Source organism: Dipodomys ordii, unplaced genomic scaffold (assembly GCF_000151885.1).
Source record: "Dipodomys ordii isolate 6190 unplaced genomic scaffold, Dord_2.0 Scaffold98, whole genome shotgun sequence".
Classification (NCBI taxonomy): Eukaryota; Metazoa; Chordata; class Mammalia; order Rodentia; family Heteromyidae; genus Dipodomys; species Dipodomys ordii.
Window position 1 is genome coordinate 8,920,295 of NW_012267314.1, and position 15,368 is coordinate 8,935,662.

General features: G+C 45.0%; 2 protein-coding genes across 2 annotated transcripts in view; one reads left to right on the top strand and one right to left on the bottom strand.

Annotated features, from left to right (window-relative positions):
- Positions 1-243: 243 nt before the first annotated feature.
- On the top strand, positions 244-4,691 carry Plagl1 (pleiomorphic adenoma gene-like 1). Its single transcript, XM_013026964.1, has 3 exons — positions 244-395; positions 3,086-4,226; positions 4,530-4,691. Exons 1-3 carry the CDS (start codon positions 244-246, stop codon positions 4,689-4,691), a joined length of 1,455 nt encoding a protein of 484 aa, XP_012882418.1.
- A 2,567-nt stretch (positions 4,692-7,258) lies between these two features.
- The window catches only part of Zc2hc1b (zinc finger, C2HC-type containing 1B), a 40,577-nt gene continuing 32,467 nt past the window's right edge, over positions 7,259-15,368 (bottom strand). The window contains exons 7-8 of the mRNA XM_013026945.1: positions 8,848-8,918; positions 7,259-7,300 (exon numbers count right to left, since the gene is read on the bottom strand). Of these exons, the coding sequence (XP_012882399.1) occupies positions 7,259-7,300; positions 8,848-8,918 (113 nt within the window). The remainder of the gene's footprint in view (positions 7,301-8,847; positions 8,919-15,368) is intronic.

The following is a 15,368-nucleotide window of genomic DNA, read 5'->3' on the forward strand; positions in this document are numbered from 1 at the left end:
CCGGCACCCAGATCTCTTCTGACTCTCAGCTCTCTTCCTCAGCTTTCAAAGAAGTCTTGGACGTGGAGAAGCAGGAAGCAAAGCTAGACTGGCTGAGAACTCTGTCTGGGTGAACCTCCTCTCTGCTCTGGAGCCTACCTGCAGCGATTGTGCTGATGTGTCCACACCTGTCTGCCAATAATGCTTAAATGGCACAGCATTTGATTCGCATATCTGAAAAGGAAAGTGTGAAAAGCGAAACCCATGGCCCCCTTCCACTGCCAGATATGTGGCAAGAATTTCCTCACCCTGGAGAAATTCACCATCCACAATTATTCCCACTCCAGGGAGAGGCCATTCAAGTGTGCCCAGGATGAATGTGGCAAAGCCTTTGTTTCCAAATACAAATTGATGAGGTGAGAGGCTTCAGAAAAGGGGTGCGTTTTTCACACAGACCTTTATGTGGCTTTTCTCACACCCCTCCACCCCCCCCCCAGCCAGGGGATGGGAGGCCAGATGGGGTTGCTGTCACTTTTTAAGAATGCTTTAAATCTTCATCTGTGGGAATACTGTGATACCTGGACAAACAGCATTCACTTGGGGCATCTAGACACTGGGTATGGATGGACAACTAGTCAGATTTTAGGGGTATTGATGACATAGTAGAAGGTACAAACACCATTGCTTTAGCAGACACGTTCTTTTAACAAATTCACTTGCCATGTGAATTTGTTTCTTGAGTGTCTACTAGGTAATTCCATGTGGGAAATGTGATATGTGATGTAGCTTCTGCCACCAATGGATTTTTTAGTAATATCATAGAAAAGACAAACTGCACACTCAAGACAATGGTCATGACAGTGAAAGCCAGGTGCTAGGCTGCTAGGATGCCCTTGGAGCCACACAGGCAAAAGTCCCAGTAATGTACACTTCTTTTCCATGCCACTGTCTCTTGGCTTCCTGAAATGATCTCCAGAGCATCCAATGACCGACCTCAGCATTAGCAAGCGCAACTTTGTATCCAAGAGGCATTGGCAGGAATACATTCTCCCTCCATCTTGGAATGCCCTGGAGGAAAGACCCTTCCTGACAAAAGGAAGATAAAAATTCTTCCCCTGGCCCTTAAGAATACCACTATTCCAGACAACATGGCATATAAATTGAATTTTTAAATAAGCCTGTAAATGCTTCAGTATTCTAAAAGCCAAATATCTTCTGATGTACGCTGGCCACTCTCTAGTTGTCATGGTAGCAGTGTGTAGTGATGGCTGTGCACCCCAATTTTCTGGCAGTGGCTCTGTTTTGCATCATTCCCCAAACACTGCAGGCAGCCATAGCTGCAGTTAAGTCACATGACAGTGCCTTCACTGTGGTTGAAGAGTTAAGACTACAGAGGAGATACTGGAAAAGACAGGGGAACAAATTCTATTCATTACAGAGAAGTTCTATCCATTACTGCAGTGAGTGGAATTAGTCAGGATTACTGTGGAAGGTAGCTTAAGCCCTATTTCGGAGGTCGTAGCTCAAGATAAATGTTTTACTCAGTTAAGGTTGTGAAGTAAATGGAAACTAGAAGCTGTACACTTATACAGACTCTCTTGTCCCAGCCCCAGCCCTGGCCCTTGTGGCCTCTCTGGTGTAATGCTATGTACTTGTAAGGAATTGGAGCAGTGGATGGCAGGATGCATTAAGTTTGTTGGGATTTTTTCTTTTTAAAAAATTTCAATAAGGATGATAAGGCAGCATTCCATCCCATTTCCCAAGAGTTGCACCATTTTATAAACAGAAACTGAAGGAAAAAAATATCAGACTTGCTTAACTAGAAAAGAGAGCATAGGTTTCAGAACAGCAAGGGATGTGTCCAGTAAGATGGAGCCAGGGAAGGCCCAGAAAAGATAACTTGGAAGAGTAGGCTGAAGTCCAAAGTTGGAAGTCTTACTGTGAAGCATCAGCGTGAACACTTCACAGGGCCATGACATGATTCATTTGCTCCCCAAAGATCATGGCATGGGGGTACTGACCATAAACATACTAAACCTGGTAGCTTCGTGGGTTGTAAGGAAAGAGGTGGAAGGAAAGACGTAATTTCAGCTATAAAATGATGATATTTTGCGTTGGGGCTTGCATGGGGCAGTGGGGGAAATAAAAAGGAAAGAATTGTCTGTCAGGTAAAGGAAAGAACTATAAATCTCTAAAAGATGGGGGCTGGTACAACTGCATGGTGCTGTTGCTCAAATACTAATTCTAACATGTGCTTCGCTATAAGTGTGTGGGGGGGGTAGGTGTAGGAAAGGAAAGAGTGGATCAGAAAAAAACAGGTCCAGGGTTATTAACTCAGTATCGATCTACCCACAAATGATAGATGAAACCAAATCTGATTAAAATCCCCCCACAAAGAAATAAGGGAAGAAAGACAATAGAAGACTGAATTTTGGAGTCCTACTCATTAATACTAAGCTGCATAGCAAAGAGCTCAAGTACCAAGTTTATAAGCCAGCTTTGTCTCTGTATTCCTTTATGGGGCCCATGTGGGAACCCTGTTAAACAGGATGGCCTTTGCCCTCTGACAGGCTCTAAACCACCGCCCCCCCCCACTTCTGCAGCAGATGAATTTGTGTGCATCCCCATACGAAAACTACTTTTTAGAATACATATATAATTCAAAAATGATCTTTAAGTGGTTGTACAAAGATGTTTCCATTCAACAGGGCAGTTTATGAGTACAAAGGGTCATATAATTCTTTTCTAATCATATTTTTTATTATCATGAGGTAGTTGTCAAAGGGGTTTCAATTCAAAGTGAACAAAACAAAACAAAACAAAAAAGCTGCAATCGGAGGTGTAGCTCAAGTGGTATGTACTCAGATGTGAATGAAAAAGCCAAGGGACAAGGCCCAGGCCCTGCATTCAAGCTCCAGTAACCCAACATACACGCGGGCGCGTGCATGCGCACACACACACACGGTATAAAATTGCATTATGCCTGTATCCATGGGGGTGGTGGTGGTTGTTGTTTTAATGATCAAAAGGGGATGTATTTGGAAGACAGATCTTTTTCCACAGCAGCTTAACGCGCGCGCCTTTCCCCCCCTTGCCCTCTCTGTAGACACATGGCCACCCACTCGCCGCAGAAGTCGCACCGCTGCGCGCACTGCGAGAAGACCTTCAACCGCAAGGACCACCTGAAGAACCACCTGCAGACCCACGACCCCAACAAGATGTCGTACGGGTGCGAGGAGTGCGGCAAGAAGTACACCACGGTGCTGGGCTACAAGCGGCACGTGGCGCTGCACGCGGCGCACAACGGCGACCTCACCTGCGGGGTGTGCGCTCTGGAGCTGGGCAGCACCGAGGTGCTCATGAGTCACCTCAAAACCCACTCCGAGGAGAAGCCCCCCAGCGCCGCCCGCGAGAAGAAGCACCGCTGCGACCACTGCGCGCGCAGCTTCTACACGCGCAAGGATGTCCGCCGCCACCTGGTGGTCCACACCGGCTGCAAGGACTTCCTGTGCCAGTTCTGCGCCCAGAGGTTCGGCCGCAAAGACCACCTGACCCGCCACACCAAGAAGACCCACTCGCAGGAGCTGATGCGCGAGAGCCTGCAGGCCGGGGAGCTGCTGAACCCCTTCCCGGCCGCCGCCGCCGCCGCCGTGGTGCCGCCTCCATTCCAGTTCAAGGCGCCGCCGATGGCGCCACCGCCGCCGCCGCCGCCGCCCTTCGCCGTGGGGCCCACGCCCCACGGCGGGCTCCTGGGGAGCCTGCCCGCCGACCTGCAGGGCCTCACGCTCGGTCCCCCCGAGCCCATCCTGCAGCCCATGCCACCCATGCCGGAGCCCCTGGCTCCCATGCACCCCATGGTGGCCCCAGGCTCCCCGGCTCTGACCCTGCAGGGTCCCAAGTATGAGCTGGGTGCCACTTGTTACCCAGCACCACCGCTGGCCGGCCTGCCCCTTAAAGCAGATCCCAAAGGCTTCTGCAACATGGGCGTGTACGACGAGTTGCCTCTCCAAGAGCCTCTGTCGCCCCACAAGCTCAACCAGGGCTTCGAGCTGGTTAAGATCGAGCCTGGCATGCTCTCCCTGCCCAAGGAGCTGCAGGTGGATGCCCTGAGTATGGCCATCCCGGCCTCGCTGGAGATCTCGCCCCTCCTGGGCTTCTGGCAGGTGCCTTCTCCTCCCTCTCCCACTGGCTTTGGGAACAACTTTGTTCCCATGGGCCCCGGGGAACCCCTGCCCAGGGCCAGCGGTGTAGAGCAGCCCCCGCCAGAGCTGCCGCAGGAGGAGCTGCCGCAGGAGGAGCTGCCGCAGGCCGAGCTGCCGCAGCCTGAGCTGCCGCAGGCCGAGCTGCTGCAGGCCGAGCTGCCGCAGGCCGAGCTGCCGCAGGAGATGCAGCTGCCCGGGGAGCTGCCGCAGGAGGAGCTGCTGCAGGAGGAGCTGCCGCAGGAGGTGCAGCTGCAGCTGCAGATGCAGATGCAGCCGCCACCGCAGCAGATGCAGCCGCCACAGCTGCCGCCTCCGCCGCCACCGCCGCCGCCGCCGCAGCAGCCGCAGCCGCCGCAGCAGCAGCAGCAGCTGCTGCCTCCTCCCATAGCAGTGGGCACCGCCATGGGCACGGTGAGCCTGAGCCAGCTCCCGCTGCCCCCCATGCCCTACGTGTTTACCACGGGCCCCAGCACGGCCATCCTGCCTCATTTCCACCATGCATTCAGATAAATGCTTTAGGAAAGCGGCAGCGTTCTTCATGGTGGCAGGAGCATGTTAAGCATCAGTGATAATAGGGGGGAAAGATCTGGAAAGCAGGAGTTGGATGGTGTGTTATTCAGTGATGGCTAGCTTGAGAAAGAGAATTCTCACTCTGCATGTATTGTGCCAATCTTGTGTTTATTGCTTTGTACCAAATTTAATGTGCATGTATATTCTTTTGTTAAACTACAAATATATTGTTGTTGTTATTGTTGTTGTTGTTGAAACAAAGATCCAAAACGAAAGCTGCTAATTATAAATAGTTGTCATATTCCTCACTTAATCATATTTAATCCTCACTTGTCATATTCCTTTCATGTACTCCTAAGCCACGATTGTGTAATAGCTTTACACGGCACTGCCTAGCAAAGGAACTATAGAAGCTTTTAACTTTCTGCAAGTGGGGAGTGTGTTTGTGTGTGTGGTTTGTGGGTGTGTGTGAGCTGGTACTGAGGCTTGAACTCAGGACCTAGATGCTGTTCCTTAGCCTTTTTGCTCAAGGCTGGAGCTCTACCACTTGAGCCACAGCTCTACTTTCGCTTTTTGGTGGTTAGCTAGAAATTAGTCTCATGGACTTTCCTGCTTGTGCCAGCTTCAAACTGGGATCCTTGGATCTCAGCTTCTTTGAGTAGTTAGGATGACAGGCGTGAGCCACCAGCGCCTGGCTGAGAATTTTGTTTTGTTGTTATTGTTGTTTTGTTTTGTTTTTTTTTTTAAAGAAGAGTGTAACCTTTATATATCACATATTATAAGTAGGTTGTGTATTCCTTTCAGGAACTTTTGTATCTTTAGGGTTGGATGTAGTTTAGTTTCTGTTATTGTAGCCAACCTATAGCTTTTCAGAAATTGTTGCTTGTGGAGTGATAGGCGTCTCCATTTTACAAATGCATTTTAAATGTAGCTTGAATATTTTTCACATGTGCTGCAATGAGTTACCAGTTCATTTATCTTAAAGACAAAACTGATCATCAGTTACATCTGACAGAAATGTATTCGTAGTCACTGTGTAACCCAGTTAAGTGGTAAAATAATCCATGCATCAGCCAAAAGGTGTTTTGCTGACTATAATATTGACTATATTTTTAACAAGAATTTAAGAAAATATAGTGGAATTAAAAAATATATATCCTAAATATATTACACAACTTTTTTTCCTCTTTCTTTCATTTTATTTTTTGCCTCGCTTAAACTACTACTACTCAAACTGCTTTAAGTTCCCTCGAATTGCTTTTAATTGTGCATAGAAAAGTGCATTTGTAATTGACCAGTTTAAGTCATTGTTACCTTTTATTCAAAGAAGACTTACCTTTTGTGATGTAACTGTGCTTTGTAATTGATCTCTTGAAATTTGTGTCTTAAGGAATTTGAAACATGTAACGCATACCCTTTTTTTTAATCTCATTTTTTCTTTTGTTTTAAGAAACTGTCATTTTCCATAAACATATATATCGTACATAAAATAAAGGTTACATACCTTGCACTCTGGCCTGGTGGTTTGGTTTTTTTCCCCCCTCCCCCTTATAGCTAAACCTGCAAAAAAAGTATTAGGAAATAATAATAATAAAAGAATGCCCGTGAGTTACGGACAGATTGAGATACAGATGTTCCTGGCTCCATGGTCAGCTCCCTTCTGCCCCCTTCTGGACATTCTTCATTCCCCCCCCCCAAAAAAAAAAATCTGACTTCCAAGCACCCATTAGATTTTTTTTTTTTTAATGACTGATGCTTGAACTTTGGGTCTGGGCACTGTCCTTAAGCTTTTGTGCACAAGGCTAGAACTCTACAACTTGACCCACAGCTCCATTTCTAACATTTTGGTAGTTCATTGGAGATGAAGCTCACAGACTTTGCTGACCTGGCTGGCTTTGAACTTTGATCCTCAGATCTCAGCCTCCTGAGTAGATAGTAGAATTACAGGTGTGAGCCATGCTTGCGGAAACTTTACTGTCTTAAAATTGTCATGATTTAAGGTAGAAGCTTAGATGCTTCAGTTAAATTCACGGCACCGAATCCTTCTATTATGTTTCACAGTTTATATCTGATGATGTGTAGGTTAGAATAAATCTACTAAAGTTTAGGCTTTTCTGGGTTACCATAATCCAGTTTCATAATAATGTTTATTAATTTCTACTACAAAGTAGACATTTATTTGTTCTTGGGATTCCTTCAGAAAGTATCACATCCTGTAAATTGCGAGCATTTTTTTTAAACACCTCCAAAATGTGTATGTAAGAAGGGTTGGTAGAGGAAGGGAAACTTTGAGTTCATTTGTACATTCAAGAGGCTCTAGTGTAGCTGGGCATTGGTGGCTCATGCCTATAATCCTACCTACTCAGGAGACAGATCTGAAAATCAAAGTTCAAAGCCAGCCAGGGCAGACAAATCTGAGACACACTTATCTCCAGCAAAAACAAGTGGACATATGGCTTAAGTAAGATACCCTCAGCTGTGAGCAGGGGAGCCGGAGTTCAAGCTCCAGCACTGGCAAAAACAAAACAAAACAGAACAAACCAAAAACAAAGCCACCATGATAAAACCTAAAACGAGCAAGACCAATCAGCGACCTGCTGATCAGCGACCTGTTAAAACACACAGAATTGAGAGGGAAACTTTCACTACTGTTCCTATGGTACAGCTGGACTGGGGAGGGTGTGAAGCGTGTGTGTGAGGCATGTGAGTGTGTCTGTGAGGGGGGGGAGGGAGCAAGGGAGGGAGAGAGACAGAGAGAGCTAGATACATCAGTAGAAAGAACTCAAACGCTGCAGGCAACTGAGTTGTCCCAGTTCCTCATTACTCTTGATAAGAAGGCAGTCTCTCAAGACCAGGGGAGAGGAGCAGTTCACCTTATCTAAGATCTCCAGCAGGGTGCGAGTGGCTCACATCTATAACCTGAGCTACTATGGAAGCTGAGCTCTGAGGATCACAGTTCAAAGCCAGCCCAGGAAGGAAAGAATGTGAGACTCTTATCTCTAATTAACCACCAAAAAGCTGGAGTGGAGCTGTGGCTCAAAGTAGAACACCAGCCTTCAACTCTGCTCTCAGGCCAAGTTCAAGACCCAGTACCAGAACTAAACAAACAGGAGCTTCCTCAAATACCTTGACATGGCTTATGACAAAGAGAAGGGAAAGGCATGCCACCTTTCATTGTGGCTGTCAGGGCACAAAAATGGACAATTGACCTGGCCGTGATAGATAAATGACATGAGCCTTTAGAATGCTTTTCTACACGGCAGGAAGTTTGCTGTAGTCTTTTCCCCTCTGCTTTGAGTTTTCAAATTCTGTGAACTGGCCTGGGCTAGACAACTCTACATAGTACAGAGAAGAACACTTCAAACCGGAGCAGCTACTAATGACAGAGCGATGTTAGATGCAAACACTGAAGTAGTTACCTCATGACTTTTATGCAGAATAAAATTAGTTAAAAAAAGTAAATATGGCTAGAACGTCAATACTCCAATCAATAGTTCACAAAAGGAGTCTATCAAATTCTATGTATCGATGCTATCAAAATAGCATTGACCTGAAATGCCTTAAAGACAATGAAAACAAAACTTCTTAGGGGATCCTTAAATCAAACATCCTATTAATCGGTGTGTTTCATGGTATGTGTGGAAAATATGATGGGAGCAAATAGGCTGAAGCTTGTACATCGGGTTCTAATGGTAGCTTCAAGAAGACAAACTTATGAGCCTTCATGGGGATGTGGTTCCTGGGTAATGGGTCACCAGCCTGCTAAGCTTCAGGGAGCCAGTCTGAAAGCAACAAGAAATGCCATTCACCTTTCCCCATCGAGAGGGCTAAATAACATAGGCCTCTACAGGCTTTTAACTGCTTTTACAAACAAGTCCCAATCACAGGTAATTACTCTGGGGGTAGAGGGTGGGGATGTGTTTGAGAAAAGAAATAAGGCATTAGCTTTCTGGGTCATTCATCTCTCCTATTAGGTCAGGAATCAAGGACTACATATTCTGTCTGACTTGGTGCTTAGCAAGACAAGATAGATAAGCATCCATTCTCTCAACTCAAGCTTTCCCCCTCCGGGCATCCCTCCTCTCACAAAGTGCACTCAGTGTCTCGAGCTTTATGTGACCAACAGCACCTAGATTTAGATGTGGCTTTGTCTTACCTGGCCCTCTTTAGAAGATTTACTAAATCCTTGTCTGCGTTTTGTTCCCAAAGCAGGATCCGTGGCTAATCCTTTGCAAACACAAACAGATTTGTTATTATGTCAAAGTAGACCATTCCCAAAGTGTATACACATACAGGGGGGGTGGGGGGGGAGAAATGATTGTAAAAACTCCACATTGCATCCCCAAGTCCCCTCTTTTCTGTAGCTATCAACAAACATCCACTTTTCCACTGAGTGTACTAATAAGTAAAATAGGGACTGCCAAGTACATCTCCACCTCCTTGTTTACTCCTGAACTTTGAACGGCCACTTCGGCTATCCAACCACATATATAATAGGATCTTCGTCCTCCTTTACAACGGCCCCGCTTCCAAAATGGGCTCCCAGTATAGTTCATGTCTCCCCAGTTCTTTCCCAACTCTCAGAAAGGACTTGACCGGCTTTGTGGAAGGCCAGGACTGACCCCTGGGAGGTATGGAGAGCTCTATCTCTGGTTTTCAGCACACTTTATGGGAAGAGTCTCACAGAAATCCTTTGTAAGAGGAACTGAGTTTCCCAAGGCCTGGTGGCTTCCTTTCCAACCATGCAGTGTTTTAAGTCGAGGCGGCCACAAGGAAATGTAAAGCAAACAGTCTCAGGACACAGGAATAGAAAGAACTTAATGGTGTTCGTTTTACCCAACTATATACATGGTTTCCTTGCTGCCAAAGACACTTTCTTAAAAAATATTTGTCACACAATTCCATAGGGAAAGAGAGGGATCTTAATCCCTACACCCCAGCTCTTTTTCCCTCTTTAAAAAAATCGTTACGGAGAGTTTACAGTAAAGAGGGGTTACAGTCGCATAAGTCAGGCAAAGAGTACATTTCTTTTTGGATGTCACCTTGCTCTCTCTCCGTTTTTTCCTCCCATCCTCATCCATAGCACTCTTGCTTTGGCTAAACAAACCAGACCTTTCCTGAGTCTGCCTGCTATCTTCTGCATTTTTTCATATCTTTGCTCATTTGTTCTTCAGTGTTTCTTCCCTTCTCAACAATCTGGCTCATCCTGAAAGTTCACCCTAAACTCCTTCACTTCAGGAAATCTGCTCCCTTCCCGCCCTCACCATGCCCACGAGGTCATCTGGGAAATGCTGCTTCTGTCTTACACTCTCATATGACTTTTCTACCCTAGCAAAACATTACATGTGACTGTGGGCTGGCCTCTTAGCCTTTTAATGATCCCTGGGTATATGAAACAACTATGCATGATAATGTAAGATGACTACATGAATTCTGAACTTCATTGCCCTCTGGAGTTGGGATTTTCCTGAGCATGGTATGCTTTCTCCCAGGACTCTGAGATCTGAAGTTCTGTGATTGACACTTGCACACGTCTCACTGCTGTGCATTTGGATCAAAGTGTTAGACATGGGAAGTACTAGATGCTATCTTTTCTAAAGACAGGGGAACACTGAAAGCCAGAGGTCAGGACAGGTGCTAATTGATGTACATCTAGGTGTGTCCCCCTGGAGTTCTTGTATTGGAAGCTTGGTCACCAGTTTAATGACCTGAAGAAGTGGCAGGACCTTGAAGAAGTAAAGCTTCATGGGAGATGATGGGTATCACCCTAGGAAGGAGTTAAGTAGTTTTCCTGAAATTCCATCTTTCCTGAAAATTGTTATTTAAAAAAAAAGGACAAGGCTGACTCCTCCCCTTTGGCTTCCTGCATTGCCATGTGCTATATCTCCCTCTTGGATGCTCAGCCTCCACAACTATGAGCTAACTAGACTTCTTTTCTTTACAACGTACCCAACCACAAGAAATTTATTGTAGGCTTGGCTCAGGCCTATATACCTAGCTACTTAGGAGGCTGCGATCTAAGGACTATGGTTCAAAGTCAGCTCTGGCAGGAAAGTCTGTGAGACTTACCTCCAATTAATCACCAAAAGCCAGAAGTAGAGCTAAGGCTCACATGGTAGAGTGCTAGCCTTGAGCAAAAGAGTTGAGAGATAGTGCCCAGACCCTGAGTTCAAGCCCCAAGACCAGAACATATAAGTAGACATTATAGAGAGTTAACACCAAGTACCTTAAACTGCTGATTAGCAATGATTTATCTTTTAGGGATTTCAATTCAACATGTCAGTTTCTGAGTACAATACTAATAATTTTAAAAGACCTTCTTTTTTGCATGCTACTGTAGCAGAATATATCCAGGGCTGGGTAACTTATAAAAAGAAGATAATTATTTTTTATGTTTCTGGTAGCTGAGAAGTTCAAATTCAAGGAGCTCATGTTGAGGGAGCCTCTTCTCATTGGCAGAAGAGAGAAGACAGAGGGCAAGTGTGGGAGAGGAAAAATAGGAAGGGAGAGGAGCAGCATTCCCCTTCCTAAAGGGAGAAAGAAGCGGGCATTGGTGGCTCACACCTATAATCCTAGCTATTCAGGAAACTGAGATCTGAGGACCGTGGTTCAAAGCTATCCTAGGCAGGAAAGTCCTTGAGACTTTTATCTCTAACTAACCACCAGAAAACTTAAAGTGGCGCCGTAACTCAAAGTGGTAGAGTTCTAGCCTTGAGCAAAAGAGCTCAGGGACAGCGCCCAGGCCTTGAGTTCAAGTGCCACAACTGACAAAATAAATAAAAAATTAAAGGGGGGAAGAGGAGAGAGGGAAAGATGAACTATGTTCCAGTAAATCCAGAACCCAGAGGGAGAACAACATTATAGCTTACAACTCCAGCAAAATTTCCTTTGACTCCATGACCCTCACACTGGACACACTGGAAGACAGCCTGGTCCCAAGGCCTCAAGAAGCCCCACTCATGGGTTTGGCTGTGCTCAGTCTTCCCAGAAGCTCTAAGGGTTGGAGTCTCATGCTCGCAGCATTCCCGGGCTGGTGGCCCTGCAGTTCTGGTGTCTCAGGGCCACCCACTTCCATAGTCCTATTAGGCACTGCCTTGGTAAGAACCCCATGATGGCCTCACTCCTGGGGCTCCATTAGGCTTTTCCCCAGTGGAAACTCTCCATGCTGCTTGTCTCCCCCCACCAAGGAAGTTTCTACCTGGGCCTTCACGCTGTCTGGGTCCATTTGAAGATGAGGCAGAGACAACTATTGCACCAGACCTCCAGAGGAATCAAGACCAGGTGAATGCTGTTCATGGATTATGCCTTCCAGAGCAGTGGGGTGTGCCCCCACTGGAGCCCTAACTGGGGAGGTGAAGGGATGCCACACCTCAGAATTTGGGGTTCAGGATCCTGAATTCCTCTGGACAGTACAGATTCAAAGCCTCTTCCACACTTGCAGAAATGTACGTTTTACTCAAGTGTTTGTTACAGTACCCCTGGGGCTCTTGGTACAGATTTCTGTTGTAGTCTTTTTCATGCTTCTGTGAAAGAATTTCTAAGGCTGGATTTTGTTTTCTTTTGGTGACCCTGGGATTTGATCTCAGGGCCTCAAGTTTGCTAAGCAGATGGTCAACCACTTGAGCCATGTCCCCAATCCTTATTTTTCTCTGTTGTCATTCTTCTGGTACCATCTCACATTTTTGACCAGGGAGCTGATATAGGAACAAGATCCTCCTACTTAGGGCCTTCTGAATAGCTAAGACCACAGATGCACCATTGTCTGTGGCTTGTTGGTGGAAATGGGGAATCTTATGTTTTTCCTTGGCTGGCCTCATGAGCCTATTGATCTCCACCTTCTGAGTACCTGGAATTATAGACATGAACTACTGCACCCAACCAGCCTGGATTTGTGTGTATGTGTGTGTGTGTGTGTGTGTGTGTGTGTGTGTGTGTATGAGAGAGTGAGAGAGAGAGAGAGAGAGAGAAAGAGAGAGAGAAAAGGCTATACTCATCCTCTTAGGCAAATCTCATTGTGATAACCCACTCCCAAGATAACAGCATGAATCCATTTATGAGGATAGAGTACTGACAACACACTCAGCTCTTAGAAGCCCTACCTCCCAATACTATTGTGCTTAGGATGAAGTTTTAAACACATGAATTTTAGGGGATATGTTTGAACCGGGGCAGACACATTTACCAATAGAACCTCATGTTAACACAGGTGACACAAAGGAACAGATGGCAGATGTGATCCCAATGCACACACAGGCGTGTTGTACAACACTAAAGGGCAGTTGGTGCTTTTCTCCAAATCTTAAATCTAACTTTATTATTTTTATTTTATTCACTTTATTTTCTTTTCTGTTTTAAATGGGACAGAGAAAGTTTATTGAGGGCTGGGAAGGTGGCTTAGTGGTAGAGCGCTTGCCTTGCATGCCTGAGGCCCTGGGTTTGATTCCTCAGCGCCACATAAGCAAAAAGAAAAAAGCCGGAAATGGTGCTGTGACTCAAGTGGTAGCTAGCCTTGAGCTGAAGAGCTGAGGGACAGCGCCCAGGCCCAGAGTTCAGGCCCCACGACCGGACCCCCCTACTCTCCCCCCCCCCAAAAAAGAAAGTTTATTGAAAGGTGAAAGCATAGACTCTCCATAGAGAGCAGGGGATCAAATGGAGCCTTCTTCATTTGATTCGTGAAAGTAATTGTTCCTCAAGGGAGGAACCTCCTGGGGTTTTTGGGCTGCACTGGACATGCATGCTGCCTTTCCTGTTTCCATCTCTTCCCGAGCTTACTGCATGAGAGAGCTGAGGCGCTTGACTCTGGTGCTGCAGACACAAACAGCTCTGCACATTGTCCAAGTTATCCAATCCTTGGCAAGTAGGCTGTGACTTGAAACTAAAGGAGTCCTTCCACCTTTTTAAGTAGTATCAGATAGTCCCTTAGAGTCAGAACTCATAGTATTTAAAAAATTGATATGAACCATTAAGCTTTAGAAATAGCATGTTAGTCCAAGTTTTTCCATACTTTTACAGTATAATTCAATACATTGAGTTGCATTTTTCTTTGTGAAAACAGAATCCTATCTCAGAGTTACACATTTGCACAGCTGCGAAGAGAATGAACACAAATTCAGAATCCTGCCAAGAGGGCTGAGGGGGAGGCACCACAACTCAGTCTCTTTCCCCATCGAGAGGCAGCCACATTGGCAGAATCTGTCTGATTTAACTTCCGTGGAGCTCTGGAGTCTGTTGAATGCTTGGAACTTCTAGGGAAAAGCTTGGATGGTATAAAGGGCAGTTAATTTCACCCATTTCAACTCCTAGCACAGTAGCAAGGGCACATCCTCCACTCATCAGCCATGTGGTAGGCAGCTTTGCACGTATTTCTAAACTTGGCTTGTGGAAGAGAGATCCTAGCCCTTGTGGAGGAAATCTTGGTCCTTGAACAAAAGACACTTGTACTCTGACCACTGAATTATTTCTGATCCACAAGGAACAGGCAATGAAGTAGGTGGCTATTATTCTTGAACCATTGTGGTAATTTCCTTTTCTGGCTGAAGTGATTTCTAGAGGATTAAAAGACCAGGGTCACTGGGTACCAGTGGCTCATGCCTGTTATCCTAGCTACTCAGGAGGCTGAGATCTGATTGCAGTTCAAAGCCAGCCTGGGGGTAGGAAAGGTGGTAAGACTCATGTCCAATTAACTTCATTTTTGTCACTTTTTCTTTTTGGGGAAACAGACAATAGAAACTAGAACATCCAAAAACTACTGTATGTGCAAGAAAATTGTATAATAAACATGTCTGCCCTGGGAAAGACAGGCTCAGAAAAGACCTCAGGTTTACACCTCAGGCTAATCGATGGAGCAGAGACACAACATTTTTTTTTTCAAAATCGGTAAATTCTGGGGAAGAATTAATCTTTGGAGTCAGGGCACTCTTAGATTCCACTGTCTAGTTTTCAAGGTTAAAATCACAAGGCACACAGAAAACTTTGAGCGTTGTTTTAGGTCAGGTCTTATGATAACAAACTCATTTAGCTTAGCTTCTGTCTTAATTTCTCTCTTATTTTGAAGGAAAGTTTACCAGACAGAAGGACTCTTAGAAGAGTTTTTATTTTAATACTTTGAACATATAGGCCAAGTTTCTTCTGACCATGGAAGTTTCAGATGAATAAACTGCTGGTTGCATTTTATTAGGATCTTTCGTGTTTGTGATGAGTTGATTTCCTCTTGCTGTTTTTAAAGTTCTTTCTTTGTCTTTAAAAAGTTTAATTGTATCTTGGTGGAAGTATCTATGAGTTCATCTTGCTTGGAGTAATTGCACTTCTTAGATGTTTATTGTTATACCTTTATTAAATTTGGAAAATTAAAGAACACTAGGGAATGACTCAAAGGTGTGTGAAGAATTACTCTATAAATGGAAATATATGGAAAAAAGTTAGTATTAAGAAAGCTTTAGCTTGTAACTCCACATTTTGCTTTCTATAAAATTCAAGAAACTAATACGTTTAAAAGAATTATTAGTTTTAGTTTGAGCATACACTGTATAAAAACATACTTTTATAATACTAACCACAAAAGGTGTGGAAAATGAATTGTCAAAGGAGCTCAGTTTGCTGTTAATGAAGATAAACTATTACAAATTCAAATTAACATACTCCGATGTTAAGATGTTAAATGTAACAACCATGATAATT